The sequence below is a fragment of the Peromyscus leucopus genome, chromosome 1, assembly GCF_004664715.2.
Source record: "Peromyscus leucopus breed LL Stock chromosome 1, UCI_PerLeu_2.1, whole genome shotgun sequence".
NCBI classification, from domain to species: domain Eukaryota; kingdom Metazoa; phylum Chordata; class Mammalia; order Rodentia; family Cricetidae; genus Peromyscus; species Peromyscus leucopus.
In genome coordinates, this window is record NC_051063.1 from 24570378 (window position 1) to 24593640 (window position 23263).

Here is a 23263-nt window from a genome sequence, read left to right on the forward strand (position 1 = left end):
ATGGGCGTGCTAAGGTGGAAGGGAGAAAATTTCATGGCATTGAACTCCTAGACAAAGAACTATAGGCAACTCCCAGGGAGTTCCTCCATTATTGGTTACACACTACAAAACACTCAGCTCTGAAGCCATATACATACAAACAACATGTATTTAGTACATTGTATTTATGTATTTGTGAATACGTACACACATATAGATATGTATATACGTAATAATAATAAAAGAAAAACAGGCTATCAATTTGAGAGTGAGTGGTGATGGGAGGGATTGGAGGGAAGGTACTTGGGAGGTGCTGGAGGAAGGAAAGGGAAGAGGGCCAGTGATGTAATTCTATTAACTAAAAAAACCTCTAAAAACATAGAGGCAGATACTGGATGGAAAGACCACTTATGTTTGTTGATCAACACAGTTAATATGTTAAAAATGGTCAAATTTGTAACAGTGATCTGCAGATTTAATGAAATTGCAGTAAAAACTCCAATGACATTCTTCACAAAACTGGAAAACACAATCCTAAAATTCATTTGGAAGCAGAGAATATCATAGATAGCCAAAACAATCCCAGGCAAAAACAACCCTGGAGGTATCGTCTTACCTGACTTAAGTGATACTACAGAGCCGTAGTAACAAAACCAGCATGGTACTGGTATTAAAAGCAGATAAAAGATCAACAGAATAGAACAGTGCCCAGAAGTAAAACAGTGCAACTCTAGCCAGAAATACACTTTGGAGAAGAGGTAGCCTCCAAATGGTGCTGGGAACACAGGATAGCCATCTTCTGGAGAATGAAGCCAGACCACTTACTCTTACCACACATTAAAATCAATTAAAAATGGATTAAAGCCCTTACTGTAATCCCCCAAACTCTAATACTGTTAAAGGAAAATACTTTACTATATAGGCATAGGTAAGAACTTTTCAAAACATCAAATTCTGTTAGTGAGAATGCAACCACCATGGAAATCATAAGGGAGGTTCCACAGCAAACTAAAAGCAGTACTTTCATATGACACAGCTATACCACTTTTGTTCATACATCCTGAGGTCTCTAAGTTAAGAGAACATGGAGACAACTATGCATCCATTACTGTAGTACTATTAATAGTGACCAAATTATGGAATCAGACTTTAGAATCTGTCAACAGGTGAATGCAAAAAAAGAAAATCCATGCATATATCCAATGGAGCTTGCTAAGCCATAAAGAAGAATAAAATTATGCCATCTTCTGTAAAATGAATATAACTGGAAATAACGTCTAGTGAAATAAAAAAGACAGAGAAAGACAAATAACACCTGTTTTTGCTATTGTGGGCTTTCGAATTCTTTAAACATACATAAAATCACATGTTAGTGTGAGTGTATGTGTTGTAAAATCAGAAGAAAGATGGGAAAATAAAGACTGGGGAAAAGGGAGAAGTCCTAAACAGAAGGAGGGAAGGAGTATGAATTTGCCAATGTATAGGCTACCTTCAAAAGAAACTGTCTTTGTGAAAACCAATACTATGTACAATGGTTATATGCCAATACAAATTTTAAAAAAGAACAGTCATTTGGCTCACAAAAGCTCCTGACTTTATGCTGTCTTCAGATCAATAAGCTATATTTGTTATTGCCTATGGGGGGTGCTAATGTGAAGAAGATATTATAAATTGACAAATTAAATGTCTATGTAGAAATTATGTATGATTGATAAATCCACCTAAATTCATACAGCATTGTAGGTTTCATACTTTTCTAGAAAGTAAGATTAAACCTATTCATTATGTTGAAGTAAACCTTATCATAAAAATCTATTTCCCTTTTAGCTAAAGGCTGTGGCTATTTACTGCTTTATCAACATACACAGAGGGACCATTTTCCTGCTTATGGATAGGATCCTCTTCTGAATGTGTTTAAGTAAAACTTTCATGGATGAGTACTACATCTGGGCATGAAGTGAATTGAGTCAGAAGAGACGTGATGCTTGTTTCTAGTAGCAACGCCACCTAAACAATCTGTTAGTCACTGTGTAAGGGACAGAATTGTAGAGCCATGCTTGAATTCACATGCTGTTAGCCTTTTAATTGTTCTCAGAAAAGGTCTCATTTACCCAGGCTGACCACAAACTAGTTACTCTTATCCACTCAGGAGGCAAAAAATTCTTCAACCACTAGAATCATGTCTGATATTGATATATTCAATATAGACTGTTTGGGTATTTTTTGGTGGTGGGGGAAAATTAACTAATGTTGAATGTGTTAAGCCCATACATTCATTCACTAGGAAAAAAAGTAAATTTTTGATGTGGGAAACAAAAAGTGCGTATGACCTAAAGGTTAACTTTGAGATGAACTGCTTTAAGCCACAGGGAAATGTATCCAGTGCTTTCTATATTTAGACTGCTTTTCCTAGGATCACATCTAAGTTTGGAGGGAAAAATAGTTGCTATTTTAAGATAATAATTTTAAATAATTTTCAAGAAGAATATATACTTCAATGCATAGACAGTATATAAGATTCCTATAAATTCAAAAGGTGTGTATGATATTAGTTCTATTTGCTCTCCTTCATGTAGTCTGGGTTGTATCACAGCTGTTGATGCACAATTGAATAGACAGTCTATATGAACGAGATGAATTAACTCCCTCATCAAAATACAGCTAGATTTTACTGCCCATAATTTCAGCAAAGAAACTAATTTTGTTGATACCAGTGTCTTCTTTCATGAGTCATATGTCCTTTTGCCAACAGTCTGTCCATCTGCATCAACTAATATTAGCCCTTCTTGGCCTCCTTTCTAAATGTTAAACTGCACCCACACTTAATAGCAGTTTACATATGAATATGTACACATTTCAAACTGGGTCCATATATGAGAAAGAATATACGAATTTTATCTTTCTGGGTTTGGGTGACCTCACTGAATAGTATACATTCTGTCTATCCATTTTCCTACACATTTCATGATTTAATTTTCTCTACATCTGAATAATATTCCATTTTGTATGTACAAATCATTTGCATTATCTATTCATCAGTCGATGGGCATGCTGGTTCCATTTTTGAGGTACTGTAAAATAGAGCAGCAATTAAACATGAATGTGTGAATATCGTTAGAGCGGGATGTGGAGTTCTCTGGGCATTTGCCCAGGAGTGAGTAGCTGGGCCACATGGTAGTTCTATTTTTAGTTGTTTGATGGCTATATTTGTTTCACTCTAACTGGCAGTGGATGAGGGTTCCTCCCTCACCCCCACATCCATCCCAATATTTGCTACTCATTTTGACTGGGTTGAAGTGGTACCTCAAAGTAGTTCTAGTTTCAACTCTATCATGGAATTTTTCTTTTTTGTAGTGGATGAACTAGAAAAATTTAAATGACAGCAAAAGTATAAAACGCAAATGAAGATCCATAGCTTCAGACTGGCCTTTCTAACTATATAGAAAAGTTCACTGCAATGTATAGAGGTTGGAACTGGCCATGTATTTGTTGAGTGGCTACCTTAGTCTAGCTGTGGGATGCTTTCATTTGTGACTTTTTTTTCTCTGTGTGGCTTTGTGCCTTTCTTGGAGCTCGTTCTGTAGACCAGGCTGGCCTCGAACTCACAGAGATCCGCCTGCCTCTGCCTCCCGAGTGCTGGGATTAAAGGCATGTGCCACCGCCGCCCGGCTCATTTGTGAATTTATTACAATAAAGTGATGTAGTAGAATGAAAGAAAAAGAAATGAGTCAACAGTATCTTTGTTCTGCCCCATAACAGCCTCTCAGTTATGCTCCGTTAGTGTCTTTTGGAGTAAACTTTCATCATTTCGCTAAATGCCTTTCTCCCCCTTAGGAATCAACACTACGAACCACAATTATCTTTTATAATTTTTCTTAGACAGAAAGCAAAGAGATAATTCCACAGTGGATATTATGCAAGGGAGAGTACAGCCTGACAAAGGCTGTGTCAAAATAAGGTAAACTTGTAGGCTACCTGACAATTCCATGGCTAGTCCATTTCGTTGCTGTGTGGGTTGGCAACAGGAGCTCTTAAAATGTTTTTATCTTCTCAGAGGCTGTCCCTTTGGAGCTAAGCTCCTCTTCTTTCAGAGTGATGAAACAAAACCTTGATGGCTCTGCCCCGGGCTTATCACTTCATTTATTGCTTAATCATCTCAGTCTACTTTGTTACCAGTTGCTTTACACGGCCCCCCATGGCTGCTTGCCTGTGAGGTGCATACCAAGGATGTTGCAAAACTGCTGAGCTGGTGTCCTGGGTGCCATTTTGGAGAACACAGGAACTCTGCTACACACGTGTGGCCTCTGGGAGTAAGATGGTTATTGCCACTCAGGGAACCTAACTTTAGGATTTCAAAAAACAATGAGAGGTACCCCAAGCGCACCCTGTGGCAAGAGTCTGGTTCTCATCTGCCCATTTAGAATATAATAGTCAAAAAAGGGTAGGAAGCAAATGGCTGGGATCCAGGGCTCTGCACCGAAAACGACTCCTTATGGAGAGTTTGGCTTTGCAGTTTAGAAGAGAAACGGATAAATAAGAGGAGGCTACTCCAGGTGCCCACAGGTCGGCACAGGGAAGATTAGGAACTGCTCCCTGTCATTTCTCATGGTAGATTAGAAAATAAAAAGCTTTAGTGGTTCAGGGGAAGTTAATCGTGTCTATCACTGAAGGTCACTTGAAGATCTCAGGGTTTTCCTCTGAGAGAAGAAATGTAGCTTAGCAATGGGGAGAAGAAAAGAAAAATCATTCTATTATAATTCTCTATATTAACACAGCTGGAATGATAAATGAAGATGGCTACTCTGAGTGTAATAAGTGACACTTATTACAGGAAAAATAATAACATTGAAATACATAATATCAAATATACAATGCAAAATACCAAAGATAATATATTATGCTATTGTGGTGACTGTAATTCTTTTAATTGTTATAACCTTATGAAGGACACATTCTATTATTATCTTAATTTAACAGAAAAGGAAACAGGCTCAGGAGAGTTAAGTAGGAATTCCCAACATCTAAATCCAGATTTTTACCATGTTAAGTTATCTGATTATATTTCCTCTACAGCCATTTTTTTTTTGCCACCAAAACATGAATGGCAAAATATTTAGAGAAAAGGGGAATCTGAAAGCCTGCCAAAACAATATACATAGCAGAAATAATCATCATCACAGCCAGTCTATATTAACTTTAGTTCAGGTTCTTGAAAAAACTGGAAAAAATATCTCTCTCTCTCTCTCTCTCTCTCTCTCTCTCTCTCTCTCTCTCTCTCTCTCTTCTCTTCCCCATCTCTCTCTGTGTATGTGTATGTATGCATGTGCACTGTGGGTGTGTGTTGTGTGTATGTGTGTGTGTGTGTGTGTGTGTGTGTATGTTGTGGGGCACACACATGCCATGTATGTGGGGCCATGATGTGCTTGTGGAGGTAAGAGGACAATTTCATGGAGACAGTTCTTTCCTTCTACATTTAGGTGGGACTCAAACTCAGGCTTTAGACTTCCACACATATTTTTTTCCTGCTAACCATATTACTGGCCCTAGAACAATTTATTTTTAAGTTAATGATCTGTGATAGTTTTAATTGTCAACTTGACACATCTAGAGCCACCTGGGAAAGAAGTCTCAATGAGGGACTCTTTAGAACAGATTGGCCTCCGGGGATTGTTTTGATTATATTAATTGAGGTGAGAAGACCTACCCACCTACCCACCGTGGGTGGCACCATTTTTAGGCAGGAACTTGTGCACTGAGTAATAGTGGAGAAAACTGAAAAACAGCATGCATGCATTAACTCTCTGCTTGCTGCTTTTGACTGTGGCTATAGCGCAAAAGCTGCCTGTTCCTGCTGCCTTGGTTTCCCTGCAATGATGGGCTGTGACTTGGGATTGTGAGCCAGATAAATCTTTTCTCCCCTAAATTGCTTTGGTCGGGGTAATCTATCACAGCAACTGGAAAAGAAACTAAGACAGGAACACATATACTTCTTTTGTTTCACAGTAGTAGTAGAAAGAATCTAAACATGTGTTGAAGCCAGAATGACAGAAAAGCTTCTAAGTTTAAAAAAAAAAAAAAAAAAAAAGTCTGTCGTTTGGGGCAATAAGCAACAGTTCTCACTGTATGGACTTTTGCCGCTTCCAATGAATCATCTTGACGTTTTTTTCCTGTGAGATATGAACTACACCTTGTGCTCTCCTCTCAGAGCAGCTATAAGGGGAGAATTATAAACTGGACATGGCTCACCCTTGATGCAGGGGGAGGGGCTTGGTCCAGCCTCAACTGAATGTGCCAGGCTTAGCTGTTCCCCTCATTGGAGAACTTACCCTGTTGGAGGAGGGGATGAGGGATGGGGGGAGGGGAGGAGGTGGGGGATGGGAGGAGTGATGAGAGGGGGATTGTGGTTGGTAGTAAAATGAATAAAAAAAATTTAAAAAATATTTAAAAAAAAAAAAATAATTTTTTAAGTTAAAAAATAAACTGGACATGGATTTGAAGATTATAAAGCAGGTTTCAAATGAAAGGTTGATCATTTTAGCAAGGAGTGCAACTTTATGAGGAAGCCTGTGTTCTTGTGCTTTGGTTTCATAAGTATTTACAATAGTGCTACATCCACTCTGCTTTACCTGGATATCAGTCTTCCTCTTCCACACAACCTGTGCTGATCCTACTTTGCTTATGACTAAATCTTATTCTCTCTTTGAAGCAAACTGTGAGTTCCCAAAGCCGGAAGCAATTTTTCTAATTAAATTTTAAATCTCCCATAAATGACGTAGAAAAAAATACAATTCAAGAAAAGAAAGCTTTATGTCCCCCTTATATTTTGTTTTTATATTTTAGCTAAGGATAGCTTATGGGTACAGGAAATGTTAGGATTGCAGAATAAATTAATATTTAGTGCAACAACAACTAGTGTTGCCAGGTTACAAACTTGTTTGTCTGATTCGTGGGAAAATCTCTGAATCATGTGCCTCTGATGAAAATAGAAGGAGATTATGGGTGTTACTATAAAGCAACGGGACACATTTCCACTTAGGACTTTTAAAACCAACTTCATTATTTTTCAATTACACCTTGCACATTAAGATACATGAAGGTATTATTAAATTACCTTATAGAGTAGTCTGAAAGACTGAATGTATACACATGTGACATTACAAAAAGAATTGGTTTTCTAGAAGACATATAGTAAACACATCATACCGAACACATCACAAAGCTCATCAGTTAAGAACACAGATAGAAATATGGTCAATGGCAGATCACAGAAAGCAGGCTGGACACTGAATACACTTTAAGTTTCTTATGATGTTCTCATCTCCACAAAAAAAGTAAGTTATTTAGAAATTCGCCTGACAGAAATACTCTTGCACCTAAATTTACCTATACTGACAAACAAGAAGTTGGGAAATGTTAAGATTAACAGGTTGGAAGTATCCTCATGCAAAATGCCACAGGCATGATCTATGTATCAAGAAGTAACAATTATAAAATTTTTACCTCTTTGAGGTGGGACATGGAGCTCAAAATTTCAAATTTCTGAACTCTTCAAATCTCATTGGAGAGTTTATGATCTCATACTTGGGGAATGTTTAGGATACTACATGCAACCTATAGTGTTGTTTTTTAATATCCTTTGCCTGATAATTATTGTTGGTAAATAACAATTAATTGGTTCAAGTAGTAAATGTTACATACTTTGTATTAATATGCTCAGAACTTGTTTCCATGTGTTAAAAATCTATGCATTTTAGATATTTTATACATTCGCTAATACATTGTTGGGATGTGAAAAATCACACAAAATGACTTCTGAGTTTAAGGACATGTGTCTCTGATCCCAGTGGATTCATCGACCCTAATGCCTGTCTATCAAGGATTCACAAATATTATATAAACATTTTGCAAACTAGCTACATTTCTAATCTAGATGAATTCTTTAGGCTTTGGGTTTTCTTCTGTTCTTTTTAAAAATAATTTTATCTTATTTTATTTTATTTTTTTGGTTTTTCGAGACAGGGTTTCTCTGTGTAGCTTTGCGCCTTTTCCTTGAACTCACTTGGTAGCCCAGGCTGGCCTCGAACTCACAGAGATCCGCCTGCCTCTGCCTCCCAAGTGCTGGGATTAAAGGCGTGTGCCACCACCGCCCAGCCCTTTTTTTTTTTTTAAATAATTTTATTTTTAATTAGATGTACATTTACAGGTCCTCTAGAAGAGCAGCAAACACCTTTAACTGCTGAACTCTCTCTCTCTTGGATCAGGATTTGTTTTTCTTTAAAGTACCTATGAAAAACAGTAAACAATAATATCCAAAAGGAAAAATCAGGCAAGTATGTATAGTATCTCCTCTGACATGGAAATTATCTATATAATTGTGTCCATACACAAGCATGCACATATATCCCTGAACATACATATACATAGTTTGTCTTTAAAAACTATATTTCCTTTTAAATGATTAAACGTCTCTTAATTTTGTGGCTATTTCTTTGCGCCTTTTATATAGTTTTCTGAGAATTTTCTAGAAGTTTTCAATTTTCAATACAGTATTTTTCAACTTGAAGTGGTCTCACAACTGTTTTCAAAGCTATTATAGTTTCAATATTTCAAACATCTTAGACAATATCTATATTTCACTAAGTAACTTGAAGTTACTCCCTAGAAATCCACAGACATAATGCTGTTTTTTGTAAACTAAAACAGTTATTTTATTGTCCATAGTCTTTATTAAAGACTGTATTTTTAATTTCATTGTGTGTGTGTGTGTGTGTGTGTGTGTGTGTGTGTGTATGTGTGTGCATGCACACACATGTGCAAAGGAGAGCACTGCCTGTAGAGGTCAGGATAGATCATAATATCACCTGGAGGCGGAGGTCAGTGTGGGCTCTGGGAGGTGTGTGCTCCTAACCACAGAGCTGTCTTTACCCTCCTTGCCTATAGTCTTTAAACCTGGTTTTAAGGAACTAACTATCTCCAAATCATGTTCTAGGCAGTGGTTCTCAGACTTCCTAATGCTGTGACCCTTTAAGACAGTTTCTCATGTTATGGTGACCCCAAACATAAAATTATTCCACTGGCACATCATAACTGTAATTTTACTACTGTTATGAATTATAATGTAAATATATGATATATGACCCAAAGAGGTAGTGATCCACAGATTGAGAATCACTGCTCAGAGGAATTCTGTCCTTTATATGGTCTATAGACTTGTTAATCCCAAAAAACTCTTTCTTTCGTAAATTGGTTTTGGGCATAGCATTTATCACAGCAACAAAAACCAATTATGACAGGCTTTGTTAATTAGTCAGCAATGTTTAGAGAAGCAGGAAGATTTGTCTGACTGCCTGTCTGTTTTCTGGACCTTTACTTGAATTTTATACCCATAACTAACAATAATCAGATCCTCACAGGCACATTTTGGATGTTCATGTCTAAAATAGTAGTAATTTTTACATAGCTTCAGCCCATGTTACAGGAAGTATATGCAGATTCAGGGGAACACACTTTAGTGCTAAGACCTTTTCTAATACTCCAGCAAATGACATCTTTCCCTGTGTCAAAGCCAGGGAGCCAAACAGCAATAAAAACAAACATAAAAATAGCCCTGTGCCACTTGACTTTTATGGAAGGGATTCCTCCTGACCTCGGGTGGCAACAGTAACTGTTGACTGTGCTTCACACATGCTGGGGAGTTCCTAACATACTGTACTAGCGTCTCCTATCAGGGACTCCCTCAGGTTCAGCAGAGAGGCAGAAGTGAATCTGTATCTGGAATGGGGCTACGTCTGTCACCAGGACATAGATCCTTTCTTAATTTTTCTTGCAATAAGTCAGTTTTAAAATTCCCATTTCAAACAAATGCAAAATAGAGTTGTGATTTCATGTTGTTTATACCACATTCATACAATATGCTTAACAAATGAACAAGAATGTCATCATGTCCTATAATGTATATCTATTTACCCAGTGAACTAAATAACATAAAACATAATTAATGTGAAATAAATTATACAAAACATCCAAACCATTATCAGTATAATCTAAATAGGTGCTTACAATTATAGAATAACAGAATTATCACCACTACATTTATTTTATTTATTTATATATAAATTATATAACTATGTGTATAGATATGTATATATAATACATATTCCAGTTTCTTTTTCTGTGTTTACATTTAATTAATTTAATTGTATCATAATTAAGTTAGTAAGCACTGATCATAACTAAGGAAGGAAGTAAAAAAATCATACAATCGGGGGCAAAAGTGATTTAAGGCTCCTCATTAAATTAATGTGCTTAGCATTTATTGGATAGTAAGAGTTTTCTAAGAAGCAATTTGCAGTTTGTTTTGAGTCCAGTGACTGCATATCCTAGCCCACGTTGTTAAGCAATCTCTGACATGCCCGCACAAAGGTGTCTGCTGAGTTAGAGCAACAATAGTTAATAGTCAATAGTTAATAGTTAATAATGAGAGGCAAAAGAGGGGTTCTTAGGCTAGGGGGGAAAAAACGAGGAAGAAGAAAAGCTTTGAAGAGCATTCAAAGAAAATTCACCTACCAGCTCCACTCGCCCGAAACCTCCAACTCCAAGGGTGTCGATGATGTTGAAATCAGACAGCTTCAGGTTGGCGAAGAAGGCAGCTTCGGCTTCATATCTGGATTTTTTGATGTGAAAAAATGGAAATTTCTTAGAGGTGCAGACACGAGTACCCGGGATGAGAGTACTGGAATGGCATGATTGTGATACGGGCTTTACCCGCTTCAACTCCATTTTGCTTTTAGAGTCTGTGCTTTCTCACACTCATAATTTTTTGGTCCCAGCTGTATAGAATAACATAGACTTGTACTTGTTTTTCAAAGGAGAAAAAAATACAGAGTATCCAGTGCATGCCAGTCAAGTGACTGATAAGTCCAGCTAGCAAACCAGTCACATCTTGGTGTTTTTTCTACGCGTCTTCTTGTGAGTATGGACTGTTTGAGTTGCTCTCTTGTGGATTTGTTTTGGATTTGTTGGGCTTGCTTGGTTTTGTTTTTGCTGTTCAGGTTTTAGAAAGCAGTTTCTCATTAGTTTCCCTTATCCACAGCTTGGCAGTGTCTTCTATCAGTATTTATGGAGAGTGGCAGGACCCAGAGACGAGTGGGGGCGTCTCTGGAGTGAAATCCCAGCTAGGCTTTAGGAAAACAGATCCAAAAAGCTGAGGACTGAGGTGCAAATGTCTGAAATGGATGATCCCCGGAGCATATTCACATCCCCAATAAAGGCCTTTACATCTGCTCACGGACGCTCTGCTAGCAATCCCAGTGTCTTTATGTTTGCAAGTTTCTTATATGAGTGTTGAGAAGTGTGGACTAGCCCAAGTCTAACGGCACACGTGTCAATCTGACATAGGCAGGAGGCCAAAATATGCTTCTACCCAATGAGAAGACTGAGTATGTGTTACTTAAAATAGCTCCTGGTTCAATGCCCTGCTGTTTTTAGAAAGGGCAGGAAGGCTTAAAGATGAAGATGATCAACCCACTGACTAAGCCAGGTCAGGACCACATTCAGCTGTCTCAAAATTGAAGTGTTGAAATCATTATGTATGACCCTTGACCTTCAGACCAATAGGACTCAATCTAGTCCTGTGCTATGCACAGACATGAAGAATATGCTTGAGGAAATGGTATGGACATAGCTTTGATCATTTTCAATTCAGTCATGGCATCTTTTGTGTTACTCTTTATAACAATTTTAGTTATCTCATTATCATCAAATACCGTTAACAGTTAGACCGCAAAGTACACCAAACAGCTTCTTAGACGAGCTTTCAAGTCTCTTCAATTTACAATTACAGTTATACCTTTTCAATAAGTCCCTTGTTGACGGACAACAGAGAGTGGGTGACAACAAGTAGAAAAACACTAGTCTTTCTTTGCCTATTGTGTGAATTCAACTACTTTGAATGAACCTTTATAAACAAAGCTGGTGAATCCAAAAGTGTTTGTAGAGTTCTCTCATTAACGACACAATCCAAAGGTCACCAGAATGGTCCAGGAGCTGGTGAGCTAGAATGGAGCATAAGGAGCAAATGGACATTTCTAACATTCCAACTGCCACCTGCTTTTGGAAAGTTAAACTCCATCCCATTTAATAAGGCAGTGGCAGAGTAGACTCCAACAGGTGCTTAAAACGGACATCTGTTGAGATCAGAGTCCATGAGGGTTTATATGTGTTCAAGTATTTCCTGATTGTCTAGATAAATACATCTCTAATAGCATTGCTCCAGTTTTTTATTTTTGTTTAATTTTATTTTATTTTGCTGCTTCTCTCTGGGTTTTTGCTTTGCTTTGCTTTGGTTTGTCTGCTTTTTGAGATGAGGTCTTTTTATGTGGACCAGGCTGACTTTAAACCCATGCTCCTCTTGCTTTAGCTTCCCCAGAACTGGGATTACATATGTACACTGCCAGATTTGGATAATTGATGTTTTTATTAATCTAAAATAGTAAGACTTGGTATATAACATTTTACTAAAATACCATGTCAGTACTAATATAATCCTCACACATTTGTAACAAGAACATTTTGAGTAATAATGTGTTTGCTGAATGCAAAGATCTCAGGTGGAAAAAGAGCATACTCAGACTGTTGCATTACTGTCTTATACCTGTTTAATTTATGACATTATTACTTAAACCCTTGAATTACCCCTGACATTCAATTTGACCTTGTAGTAGGCTCAAAGTACATCAAAATGAGTAGAGACTTTCAGCTTTGGTAGAACATCAAAGCTATCTGAGCTCTTGTAAAAATAATCTGAGCCATGCTGTAACCAAACAGATATTTCTAGTACTGATACCAAAAGTCAGCATTTTGAAAAAATCTTAGTGATTCCGCTGTACAATCTGAACTGAGCCCCATAGGTCTAAACATTATGAAAGCTCCAACAGGTTCCAACAGCAGCTCCCGAATCTGAATGAGGATTAAATTGGATCAGAGGGAGAAGATGCTTTCCAAGGAGTCAGGGGTGGTAGAACTTGGCAAGAGGGTTTTGGCTCCTGCACTTTTGGTCCTTCATCATCAGATTACCAATGGTTCTATAATGGCTATCAGACTAAAATGTTAACAAATAAATATTAGAGCCAGCAAGATGGATCATCAGTTGGCAACAGTGCTTGCAAAATAAACCTGACAACCTGAGTTTAATTCCAAGAACCAACTTTTAAAAGTTATCCTTTGATCTTCACACATAAATGTCTATACCCACCCAGGACACACACACACACACACACACACACACACACACACACACACACACAAACATATATACATGCATACATACATGCACACACATGCATACATACATACATACACAAATAAATAGCTCATACAAAGTAGAAAGATTATAATGCACTTAAGCTTGCTTACCTATCTTACTTGGTCACTAAATGTATTTCAACTAATGAGATGGATATATTAAATATTCTCCCAAGTAGCAGATATTTTTCTTAAGTTATAAAAATCCATTAGCCTATATACATTCCCATTCACTAACAACACTAATCATGACTATTGATATCATCGTAATTACACCTTGCTAGTCTTTATTAATTACTTTGCTAGTATTAGTATGTGAATTTAAAAAATGTTACCTGACGATAATGATCTTAATATTGATGAGACATATTTTAAATGGGCCTTAAGATATTAAGATTTGCAGTCTTGCTCTTCTGCTCTCTTTATATTTGTGTCAGGGGCTAATTATTGAACAATCCAAACTACACAGAGGCAGTTTCTCTTTCCCAACCCAGGGAATGCTATGAGTTGCTTATTCTTTTAGATGTAGTTAATTTTTCTTCTCATTTAGGTTTATTAAAGAGTAGTATCTTCATCACAGGGACTTTTCACATGTTCCCCTGTGAATTAATAACTTTCAAATATGAACAAGGTTGTATGCAGGGATTTCTAAAGATGCTCAGCTGGGATTTTCTTTTCATTCCATTTCTTTATTGTCCACAACAGGAGGGATATAGCCATTCTTTCACTTGGGGATTTATCTAAAGACAATTTGAATCCATCAATGATCTTCTCATTTCATTAGAGTTGATAAAGTTTAAATAGGAAAGAAATAAGTAAGTAATTATTGATCCATTAAATAATAATTTTTCATGAAAAATTAAGTGTCCAACCCATATTTTTAGTTAACCTGCTGTGGGGAGGCCTGGGTACAAGCAATTAGATAGGGTAATTTGTTCATCTGTTGAACAGTGTTTATGGGAGAGCAGTTGCCAAGTGTTTAAATCCATTTCAGTAATAGGTATGGTTCTCAATATTTGGTTGCTTATACTATAACAGGGCTATAAAAGATATTCTCTAATTGCTCTTAAGTTAGTGTGAGCCGCTCACTTAAAATTATTATTATTAACTTAGTAATGGGGTGAGACTTACGGGTATGTTTTCCCAGAAAAGTGTGAATACTGGCATACATGCCGCAGTGACAACTATATGAAGCCTATAAACATATAAATAGATCAATAAAACAGAAATAGGGGTTAGAGGACAGCTTAGAGGTAGAGCATATGCTTAGCAAGTGTAAGGCTCTGGTTTCAGTCCCCAGCAGACATATGAAATGAATGAGCAAAACTATTAACAGAAAAGTAAAAGGAGTAAAAATTTCTATACGAGACATCAAGTGTGCTGAGGGAGGCAGGCAGAAGGAGTGTGTTGTTTCTCAAACATTCCTGATGATAAAAGTCATGTGGGACTCTAGTGATTAGAAACAATAGAACGTTGTAAATCCTTATGGGATATTTGTTGAACTGTGAATTGTTGGACTGTTAAGACCTGCTGGAAAGTTGCAAAATTGTCCTGAATTTTACTCCCTTTTCAATGTCACTGCTATGCCACAGGAGTTCCTAAAATTGAAAAACCCGATGTGTGGGGGTGAGCCCAGGACACACAACCTGGAACATCTGCATTTCTTTCACCCCTGCATCTACCTCTCCTCTTCCCACAGCTGCTCATCTGCACTTATTTATCTCATATTTCTGAGGAAAGAGATAATAGTCTTTAGATTTCCAGTTCTTCCATTATTAATAGCCTCCATAAAGCCAAGGACTCAGAATAAGGTGTTCTTTACTAATCATCACAGTTGTCTCTCTGGCTCTCACAGAGCATCTATGCAAATTACTTATCTTTTTGAATTAAGAGAATTGTGCTGTATCTTACAGCTTATTATTAAAGAAGTCAACATATTTCCCCGTGTCTTAGCAACTGGATGAGTGATTCATCCAGAAACAAACTTATGTAACTTACCACTGTATCTGTACATTGTTATAATATCTCAAATATTTCTACATCATTTGATAAAGCAGACAAAATTATGTATACTTTTAAGTAAAGGTGAAATGACCAAAACCTAGTAAGATGAGTCATTAAGAACCACTTGAACAAAGTGAATATGGCCCTGTTTGTTTAGTTCACTTTACCTACCATGCAAATTAACTTCAGAATCTGAGCCTCAGAGGAAACCTAACCATGGTCTCAGAATCCCCCCCATTCACATACAAATGACATTTCTTGGCCTTGCCTGGATTTATCTACTCTTAAAGTACATTTGTATTGCTGCTGAGTTTATCAGTTCTTGGAGAAATCTATAAAAGTAAAGTATTTCAGCAAACAAGGATGGACTCTAACCAATGACTAAATTTTTTTTCCAGTGTGTGTAATAATATAGGATTTAATCAGATGATAATATCTACTTGGGATTCAATAATGATACAAGAGCTAACAGACAAAAGCTTATGACTTGTGGTCCTGTCTCTGCCCATAACTTTGACCTTCCAAGTCCTCATTTCTTTAATGTTTAGGTACATTAGAGATATTGAAGACATATATCCAAGCTAATAATCATGAATTGGTTACAAGTTCAAGTCAGAATCTAAGCTCTTAAAGCCTTCAGGCAAATATCTAGAAATTATCTGTCCTCACTTTGTATATGATAAGAGTTCATTGGAATTTACAAATACATTTATGCAGAAATATATTTTGAAGGGGTGAGATGTTTTGGAAATGAGATTTATATATAGAAGACACAGTCTTAGACTATAATAAATGTAAGCTATAACACTGATCATACACTAAGGTAAGACATAATCACATATAAAATATGTTATGGAATAGTAGTTTCTGACTTAATAGAGCTTGGTGTGTTGAATAGTTTGTGTGGTCAAATAAATACAAATGTAAAAAATTATGCCGTGCATAGAGAAAGCAGCATTGAAATGAGAACAATGATGCTTATGTGCATACTCAGCACAGATGTAACTTGAACTTGAACCACGGGAACCACTGTCTTAAAGTGCTGTGTAAACTGTGTGTATGTATAAGGCACCAGGAGCTACGTATCACATACCCTTGATTCTCAAATGTTTGAAGTTAAACAAATAGAGTCAGTAAAGCAAAAAATGGATTATCTTTACCATCAAGTCACCAGCCCGCTCTTACTTAATTGCCATCACAAGAGTACGTTTGGAAATTAGGCATGAAAGTAACATTTTTAAAATTCATTGAAAGCAGAGTGAATTATTTTTTAGGCCAAGTTAGTAATGAGAGCTATTTTATTGTTGAATTATGTTTTCAAAACAAAAATGATAGGAAAGTCCCTATCATTATATAGAATTTCCCAGAAGGACTCTTAAGCATAAGAAATCTTACTCTAAAAATCTTACTCTAAAAAAGGGTAGCTCCTGAAATATTTTGTCATACAGAATCAATGTATAACTAGTATTGTTTTAGTAGAAGAGAGAATATCTTGAAGAAATAAAAGGTACAAAACTAATTTAACAAATTTTAAGTATTTCTTTAGATCAATTTTCTTCTGAAACTACAATCTCTTCTTTAGAAAGAGGAGATAACATTAGTTCACTGCCTATACATCCCCAAACTGTGCTTTTAACCACCACATGATTCAAATATATATACTGACTTATCTAATCAATCTAGTCATAACATGCTTCTATTTGTTTTCCAAGTGCATCCCTTGCACTTGAAAGCAACAAGAATGCACAGGAGACTGCAGTTCACCCTCTGCTTCAGAGCCACAGCCATGCAAACATGCTGCATGCAAGGAGCAGCTTTCTTCTAAGAAATAGAATTCTCTCGCTAAATTATTCTTGCTAATTCTCTGTACAAACGAGGCAACAAATACTTTTGCTTCTGTTTCATATCTAGCCCTTTAGGATGTTGAAAAATAATTGATTTCTTTAAATATATATCAGAAGAATTAGGACCAGAACATTTCAGTGATTCTCATCATGGGATATTTTTACACTTATTTAATAAATTAAATTTCCTTTAAAAATAGGAGATCACATATTTTTAGAAATGCTTTAAAAAAACTCAAAGCATTAAAATATTGACATTGTTCAATATCTTCATCAACACTATTGATGTCCATCTAGTTCAACCTCTAAAAAACTAATTCTTGGGCTGGAGAGATGGCTCAGAAAGTTAGGAACACCAACTGTTCTTCCAGAGGTCCTGAGTTCAATTCCCAACACCCACATGGTGGCTCTCAATTATCTGTAATGAGATCTGGCACCCTCTTCTGTATACATAATAAATAAATAAATCTTTTAAAAAAAACCCTAATTCTTAAGATATTAAATAAACTTGCCAAGGTAAGACAGACCCCATGATTGGAGACTGACATGGATTTGTAAATTATTTTTTAAACTATTGGATTGCACATCTGCAGTTTTTTATAACATCCTGTTAAGTTAAACAAAGAAAAGCATAATAGTTACAAAATTTATTTGAGGAAAAGGTTTTCTTTGTTGCATTAATGATAATAATGTCTACCTATATCGATGTACTTGAGTTCTAGCCTGTAATGATAGCAGACATGTGGATACTCAAGCTACATAATAGGGCTCATAAATGAAGGTATATTGGTGTTTAAAGATACTTGAAGTTTTAAACAGATATTTGTTAAAAGAAATTGGTGAAAGTATGCTATTATATGCTGACAATTTGAAATATATATTCAACATGCAATTGTAACTAACAATTTTCAAAGATCTATACAATTTGAGATGAATTTTTATTTCTCTTAGTGCACCTTAACCCAGATCACAGGAGTGGAAGAACAGTAGAGAGGGTGAATAGTTCAAGACTAAAATGGCAGTATTTTTTGTTTTCCATAAATGTAAACATTTATTACACAAGTACTTTCTTTAAAACATGCTCCTCAGTCATGAAGATTTAGAATAAATTTGTTATCAAATTTCACTTTCATTTCAACTATGAGTTTGAAGGAATATTGTTACATGATTTTATTTATCACTTCATAAATCTCTTGGACACACACACACACACTCCTTACTGAAACTGCAAAATTATTCTGTTTAAAATAATTAGTAAATGTAATAAGATGAAAGAAATTGGAAAGGGCCATTCAGATGGTCCACAAACATTTAACAAAAAGAGAAGATTTTTCACATTTGGTTACCTTATTGTTGCATATTTTGCAGAGGAAGACCTTACCTTTAGACTATAATGTTTTTATTTATCTTTTCTGACTTCCCCTTCCTTGCAGAAGTTTATAGTCTCAAGGCTCTTTCATGATCAAATCTGCATGGTCTAGGTGGGTTGACTTGCGTTTACAATGCCCTTGATAATGCAAGCTGCAACAATGGTGGGAATATCACCTTTGCTTGCTGCCAGTCTTTCCCAGTTTAACAATGCGTACATAAGAATCCCCCTTCACATGCCAGAAGATTGTATCTGTTCAGATCCTCAGTTCGAGTTGCCCTCTTACTACTGCAGAAACAACAGAATTACAGGGACAGACTGCAGAAAACCCTCCTTCTGCCCACTGTAATAGGAGTCTGCTGAATTGGAGGTGCATGCCTTAGAACTTACACAATAAGCTGGCTGGCACCTGTGAGCAGGTGTCCAGCAAAGTAAGCTAGTAAAGAAGTCAGGAACTTGTGCTGCAGGCTATAGAGAGGGGGGTCATCTCCTTCCGAGAGAAAGCTAAATAGTCACTTCTTTCCTAAACGTTGTTTAAGGCTATGCTTGGTGCTTGGAAAGACTCAATTCTCTTTCTCAGTAAAGAGATTTGAAGGCTTTTTATTAACATGAATATTTGTAGAATGCTACTTGCTGACTTGAAATCAAAGGTATAAGCAACAAACAACAGGAAGAATTATTATAATTTTAGGTCTCAAGCTGCCAAAATTATACTGTAAGCAAGTTTATTCAAGTATATCTAGAAATGTACATAGTAAATTAAAATGCAAAATTATATCATGATTTGTTTCTCTTGAACATAATGTACTGAATTTTTTCAGAGATAAGCCATTTACTAGGTGAATAAGTGAGTGAGATGTGTTACTTAGAGTCATAGTCTACGAAGAATTGCTAACAAAGACTTTCCAAGCATAAGCTTAAGCTATAAATGTTATGGACTATAAGCTGAATGGGATGCCTTCTTGATCCAAGATCTTTGAAACAAGTTTAAATATGCTTTTAATAGTAATACCTATTGTCTCAGTGAGGCAATTAGTATCAGCAGTGAGGGATGGGGTGATCCACAAATTTTATTTTATGTTATTTTTGAAATATATCTTTTCTCATAATCACATGGATTTCACTTAACCATTAAAAAAAAGTATATAATCTAGTCCACAAACAATTAGGTTCTATTCTGGAATACATTCTCCATAGCCTAGAATTTTATATAGACTTTTTTCCTTCAACCAATTAAATAATCATTTATTAAACACAGGAGAGAGTTCAGAGGTTGACCTCCAGTTATCTCTATTTAAGAAGGCATCAACAAAACTTTTATGAAAGTCATTGTTAGCTGATCAGATATTAAGTATACTTTTGATATTTGATAACCATCTGACTTCCTATCACTGAATTTTCTTTGAGCTATCAAGACAGCCAAATTTGTTAGGCTAGTGCTTATCATATATTCATGGAAACAGGGAATACCTAAGGAGGTAGCAATATTCCATGGCTGAAGCATATCCTTGGAGGCCAGTTGGCTTTGGGCAAACCTCAGCTCTGCTACAGAAACTTAACCCATTTCCATTTAATCAGCAGGAGAAACAAATCAGCTTCTTTGGGTTATAGGAAATGTTAAATGAGATTAAATGACATGGAAGTAAAATAAAGACAATTATTATGAATAACTTTTGAAAGATGATCATTGCCTCTGATACATTTTAATTATGTGTAAGATACTGTCATTTTAGTCGTGTCTAATTATTACTAATTGCCTCAATTTTCTGTCCATGGATTTTGAGCAGGCATAAAACTATCCTACTCCACCTGGGTATGATCTTTAGTACATTTATTTGGCAAACAGAATAGACGTTAGTATATAGAAATGAATGAATTTAGGAACATTTGGGATCTGCACTGACAACAATGTGCTTTCATTCCTTCTCTAGGATTCAATTTCTTTATCAGATTGTTGTAATTATGGCTTTTGTTGTTTCCAGGATAGTGGATGACATTTGCAACTGCTGCAGCATAATGTAATTTATACTGCTTTTAATATATGCAAATTATAGTGCAATTTATATATGCTTTTTACCATTTTAATTTCTGAAGTATTTGTGATTTGTTGCTGTCAAATGAATTAAATGGAAAATTTTGTCATAGGTAATGAATGAAGCTTGGAACTCCTGCTCTCTATTCTAGACTTTTTATTAAGAAGGAGGTAAGTAAGGGTCTCTTTTGGAAATTTAAATTTAACATGTTCTTCATGTCTACTTTGCCTTCAGAAAACATGGAATTTGTGAGGCTTCAAATGGACAAAAGAAAGACACAAAGTCCTGATATTGCTTCCCAACAATGTCCTTACCTTCAACTATTCCCTGAGCTTGTGAGACAGAGACGATACGTCACCATGCTCTTGGCCACAGCCAGAAAACAGAGAGTCAGGTAACAACCTTCGCAATCCAGAGCCTGGAAATGACTGAAACAGATTCTCAAGAGGCATTCACTGCTCTGTAAATGTCCCGACTGAGGACAAATCATTGCCCAAATTAGAGTTTCCGAGAAACTATTCAGTGACCCATTCCTGTAAACATCCCTCTATCATTTTCCAGAGCTTACTCAGTATGAGAAGCTCCAGAGAGCCAGCCCAAAGACCCATGTTCATTAGGAAACAGTGAAAGTCTTGCCAAAGTCCATAGGTACAAAGGACATCATCATTAATTACTTTGTAGCATGCCAGTGAACATCATGGCTGTCTCCTGTTAGCCAGATATTTGTCAGTGGATTTTTTTTATGCTGGGAAGGCTCAATGTCAGATCAGCTCTCTTGCTGTCTTTGGCAAATAATTATAAATACTCCTTTGATTAAAGTCCTTACAAGATTTTATGTCTTCACTCCACTGCATGAATTTTGTTAAGGGATCATTCCCAGAGGTAAAATTTGGAAGACAAAACAAATTAAAAAACACACAGAGATTAAATTCCTTCTTCATATTTTACTGACAAATGACAACAGAAGGAAACCAAGGGACAAGAGATGCATTTCCTTTTTCAGACTCCTTCAGAGTATATTTGCAATTCTTTATCATATCACATGAGTTTATTTGCAGTGCTATGAATATACAACACAATTAACTTGGCATGGGGACATTCCCCATTAGTGGAAAAACAGTCATCAGTAGACTAATACTTTGGAGATGAAACTGAAACCATGAGGCTTTGGGACCCACTTATTGCAGATGCTTTGATATTGTCTATTCTAGCAACTATCATCACCCATCCACTTCCACCCAGCAGTGCTGACTTGAAGAGCCTGGTCTGTATTGTTGTTACAGATTCTACTTGGATCAAGAGTCCTCCATGCAGACATAAAGAAGCAAGCTATGACATGGCCAGGAACAGTATTTTCACTTTACGTGTGTATAACCCTGTTGTCATCAGTCCATGTTCGTGTGTTTCACTGCAGTTGACATGCCTGGCACTGGCGAGCCCTTCCATACAAGGTCCCTTTGTAGGGAGCACAGTCCATACAGGAGACACACACTAACAGCCAATAGTGAAGAGCATCCTACAGCATTTGCCTTTCATTCCTGGATTTCATTCTATCATTAAAAGACAGACATTTACTTGGTTGGGACCAATGGAAAAATCTGAACTTCTAAGTCAAGATTTTTCCTAAGAACTTAAGCACGTGTTCCCTTTTCCTTTTGGATCAGATCCCCCACCTTCCAGACCAGAGTTCTTCTGTTCAGCAACCTATTGGCTCAAATCCCTGCATCAGCTGCTGCCTCCTCACCCCACACTTTTAATTTTTATAGAAAATCCAAATCAGAAACGAGCAAAAATCCTTTTGGCATTTTAGAGAGTCAATGGAGATGAGGCTGCCATGACTATGGGAGTGATGCTGTGGAGAGCGAGGGCCACCCAGGCTGTGCGGCAGAAAATGGGCTCCATTCAGGAGAATGTCACTGGGGGATGAGCTCAGCTAACCCGCCCACACTGGAGTTTCCGATTTACTTGCCTTTAAAGAATTCCAAATCAAGAGAAATTGCATACCACCTGCTTTAGATTTTCTAACAGAAAGTGAACATTGAGTTTGGCAGCTAAAACAGACATTAAAGCTATGGCATCTCTAACTTCCTCTGGAAGGGGAGGGAGATCTGAAAGCAGAAACATAAAGTTAAGAAGTCACACGGAAGTTATCACCGTTTCATTGCTTACAACACAATCTGCTATCATTGCCTAGAGCGTAACAGCGTGCAGTGAGACTTCAGCCTGAGTGGGAAGCAGGTGTCTGTGTTGTCCACCCGCCATTGCATCCCTGTGGTTTTCATGCTGCATACAGAAACCATTTCTATTATTTATGTTTTCAGATGTTACTACACGCGCTAGATTTTGTTTTCTGTTCGATTCATACTTCATTTTTAAATGGAATATATTTTACTTTATTATATATTTACTTTATTATACTATAACATACTACCACATTATGGAATGCATTACATATATCAAGAAAAAAAATGAGAATCTTAGGTTTTATCATTAAATATTAATAGATAAGTAATATTTCCTTTATCAGTTTTCCAATGAGATAAAACTAAAAGCTTACAAACCATGTGACAGGAATTTGGATGTAGCTCTTATTCATGTTACTTTAATGTACTATAAACTTTCTGTTGTGACAATTTATCAATTAAAATAAGCTAGATATCTCAATTTTGTTAAGTTTCTCTAAGGACCTGGGGTTAATATTCTCCAACTATATCTTTATTCCAGTAACCAAT

The 23263-nt window shown here is 36.4% G+C and overlaps 1 protein-coding gene across 1 annotated transcript in view; it reads right to left on the reverse strand.

The window, feature by feature from the left end:
• The window catches only part of Prkg1 (protein kinase cGMP-dependent 1), a 1109494-nt gene that overhangs the window by 41292 nt on the left and 1044939 nt on the right, over nucleotides 1–23263 (reverse strand). The window contains 1 exon segment of the mRNA XM_028895018.2: nucleotides 10546–10642. Within this exon segment, the coding sequence (XP_028750851.1) occupies nucleotides 10546–10642 (97 nt within the window).